The following is a 3,580-nucleotide window of genomic DNA, read 5'->3' on the forward strand; positions in this document are numbered from 1 at the left end:
AAAACATCCTGTTTTTGCTGTTCTTGGTTATATTTTTAAATTTGTGTACTTTCTAGGACCTTTTTGTCCTTGCTCACCAGATGGGATTTGCTCAGTCTAGGCAAAATCCCAAATAGCTTCAGTGTTAGTCCAAGCAGATCAAGAATTTATTTTCTTGACCTGCTTGGACTAAAAATGAACCTATTTTGCATTTCACCTACTTGGACTAGGTATCTTGCGCCAGTTTTTAAGAGCAAGGGTCATGTGTAGTAACTACATAAGTAACTAAATAAGCCACACTATGAAGCTATGGAAAAAAGTTGAAGCTAGTTTAAGTAATCAGTGAGCAGCAGTATGGCTTCATGCTGAGAAAGAGGACTAGAGATGCCATGTTTTCTTTAGGAGTTTTAACAGAGAAGTATAAAGAAGTTAAGGAGTTGGCACTGTGTCTTTGTGGGCCTAGAGACAGCATATCCTCCAGAGAACTAAGGAAAAGAGAATCTAACTATTGAACTTTTTTGTTTGATTTTCTTCCTCTTTGAAACTCAAAGAGGCCACCCAAGCACATGAGAAAGCACATGATGTCCTCTATTTAGTACATCTGGACTTAGTAGGGTAGCTCAAATAAGTCACAAGATATATCGTGGCTTGCAAAAAGTATTCAGCCCCCTTGAACTTTTCTACATTTTGTGACATTACAGCCACAAACATGAATCAATTTTAATTTGAATTCCATGTGAAAGACCAATACAAAGTGGTGTACACGTGAGAAGTGGAACGAAAATCATACGATTCCAAACATTTTTACAAATAACTGCAAATAGGAGTGAAAGATGGGGGTGAGATACATCAGGAATCTGATGCCCTCTTCTTTGCAATATTAATGAACAGGCTGGGAGATGAGGTCACTCAGGAGTCTCTCAGGACTATCATGTTTGCAGACAGCATTGTGATTTGTAGTATAAGTAGGGAAACGGTGGAAGAGACTGTGAAGAGGTGGAGGTATGCTATGGAGAGAGGAGGAATGAAGGTCAGTAGAAGTAAATGGGGGAAACATCCAAAGCAAAAGAGGTGAAGAAGAGAGTGTGGGCAGGGTGGAGCAGGTGGAGATAAGTGTTAGGGGTGATCTCTAACAGAGGGCTAGCAAGAAGGCTGAAAGGGAAGATTTAGATCACATAACCTGACCAGTATTTCTATACCAGTGAAAGCCTACTTAAAATGCTTTATGTATGAGGGACAGGCAAGAGTTAAACAAGGCATGATGAGAAAGAACTGATCTGCCAGAAAGTCTATTTTATTAATGTGGAAACCGCTTACTATAGAGCAGGCAGGGTAGAGTGGATGGGGGTGACTGTCGAGGATGATTCATGACAGAAGGGTAACAGCAAGAGTGAAAGGCATTGTTTACAAGGTGGTAGTGAGACCTGCTATGATGTAAGGTGTCACTAACAAAAAGGAGGATGAGCTAGAGATGGCAGAGCTGAAAATATTCACTGGGAGTGACTGAGATGGACAAGATTAGAAATGAGTAGTCTGGAGACAAAGAGAGACAAGCCCTTATAGATTGGTATAGTGTATAGATTGGACAAAGGGTGTTGAATATGGAGCAGCAAGGTAAGAGGAAGAGATCAGAGAAGATTTATGAATGATAAATGGCTCGCATTTGTTTAGCGCTTTACTTAGTCCCTAAGGACTCCAAAGCGCTTTACACTACATTCAGTCATTCACACACGGCAAGCTACATTGTAGCTACAGTTACACTGACAGAGGCGAGGCAGCCGAACACTGGCGCCACCAGCCCCTCTGACCACCACCAGTAGGCAAACATGGGGTTAGTATCTTGCCCAAGGATATCTGGCATGCAGCCAGGAGGCAGCCTGGGATCAAACCACTGACCTTCTGATTAGTGGCTGACCTGCTCTGCCACCTGAGCTACAGCCCCCTCCCTATGGTATGGGGTGTGACACAGGAGGGAGATGGAGGAAGATTATCCAGTTTGGCGATCCCTAGAAGAACACGTCAATGATTTTTTCCACAAAGTTCCACAAAAGGAATGCAGGAGTCCTTTTCCTTTTTTTAATGACTTAAAATTACCGGCATATTCAAATCAATATACCTTTAAGGAGTTAGAGCTCTGCGCTTTCAGGGATGGATTAGCCTGAATTCCCTCAGTCATGGTTTTTTCTTTCTTTCTTTTTTATGTCTTTAACTCAGCGTGACTAGTTTGACAAACAGTACATTTCTTGTTTATGAACTCTGTTTTCCCTTGTGAAGTTTGGAAGGCTGAGTAAGGCTCTTTCAAAGGTTTTAAATTATGTAAGAAGATTACCAGAAAACCCAGACCCCTCCCTACAGGAAGTTTCTTGCAATTATAAGTGATTACTGGAGCTTCACCACAGTATTGAATGAGTGATTATATACACACACGCCAGCTTTTATTTACTTTTTATTCCATTTAATAATGAATGAAACAAAAGAGTCAGATTCTTTGTAAATAAAATGTTTTTTATTGAATTCAAAAAGTCAACAAATTCATTTAACACGGTTCATTGAGAATATACACACACATATATATTTATATATTTATATATATACACTGCCAAAGAGTGCGGAGACAGCAAGGGCCCCACATAGAGAAAGCAGTAATTAAAGGATTGGGCATTAAAAGAGTGTTGCAGTGCTAACAATGCCACATAAAAAAAACAGGCTTTATTGACAGAACAGTTCTTATTTGCTTTTCAGTTCATTTTTTTTCTTCAAAGGGGCAGCAGTGCCAAAAATTCTGTCCCAGTGGCTGAAGAAAGGAGCATAGTTGGTGCTCGGCCTCTGGTGGTGCATGTCATGAGCTGGTGCTCCACCCAGCAGCCCCAAAGGCACCAGGTGGTTCAAGGTCCACGGCAAGTCATAGCCTATGTGGTCTTCAACAGACATCCAGATGCTAAAAACTGTAATGCACCATGTGGTCAGCGGGTGACAGTTTAGAAGAATTGGATCACAATTGCTCCAGAATCCCACCGTCATCAGCTCTGGGATGCTGAGCCGCTCACTTGACCATGAGAAAGGTGCTATGTATTCGTGGTGGACTGCATGGATCCAGCGGTAAAGCTGAGGATGCTTATGATGCATGAAATGCCAAATAAAGTACTGAGTGTCAAAGAGGAGCAGTACAGCCAGCATATCAATAAACAGTTCATATACTGTGGGAGCATCTTGTGGCAGTGGTGGTGCAGGCATAATGAAAATACTGATTATTACAGCTGGTAAAACAAAGAAGATGTGGTTATAAAAAGTGACCATGAAGTTGTCACCCATCATTTTCAAAGTTGGCTTCCTGTTTGGTTGGATCTTGTACTGATGGAATAAAGGCACCTTTTCTCCCAAGAGGTCCAGCACAGAAAAAGGTAAGCTGAAGAAAAAATAGCTAGAAAAGGCGAGTAGGACGGGGAAAAATGGGGATGAGATGAGAGGCATATAGTGAAAAAGTAAATAATCCCAGAATGGCTGCAGAAGATGGTCTGAGCTCCTGCAAGGCAAGAACTGCAGGTAAGGTTCAGTGATGTTCAGCATCTTGGTGTGATACCAATGAAGGCCGCTTGTGGTG

General features: G+C 41.6%; 1 protein-coding gene across 1 annotated transcript; it reads right to left on the reverse strand.

Moving 5' to 3' along the window:
* Positions 1–2,525: 2,525 nt before the first annotated feature.
* Positions 2,526–3,572, reverse strand: ch25hl1.1 (cholesterol 25-hydroxylase like 1, tandem duplicate 1). Its single transcript, XM_005928697.2, has one exon. The coding sequence runs from the start codon at positions 3,544–3,546 to the stop codon at positions 2,707–2,709; it is 840 nt and encodes a 279-aa protein (XP_005928759.1). The 5' UTR covers positions 3,547–3,572; the 3' UTR covers positions 2,526–2,706.
* Between the last annotated feature and the right edge of the window lie 8 nt (positions 3,573–3,580).

This window comes from Haplochromis burtoni, unplaced genomic scaffold (assembly GCF_018398535.1).
Source record: "Haplochromis burtoni strain Fernald_Lab_line unplaced genomic scaffold, NCSU_Asbu1 Contig_114, whole genome shotgun sequence".
NCBI lineage: Eukaryota > Metazoa > Chordata > Actinopteri > Cichliformes > Cichlidae > Haplochromis > Haplochromis burtoni.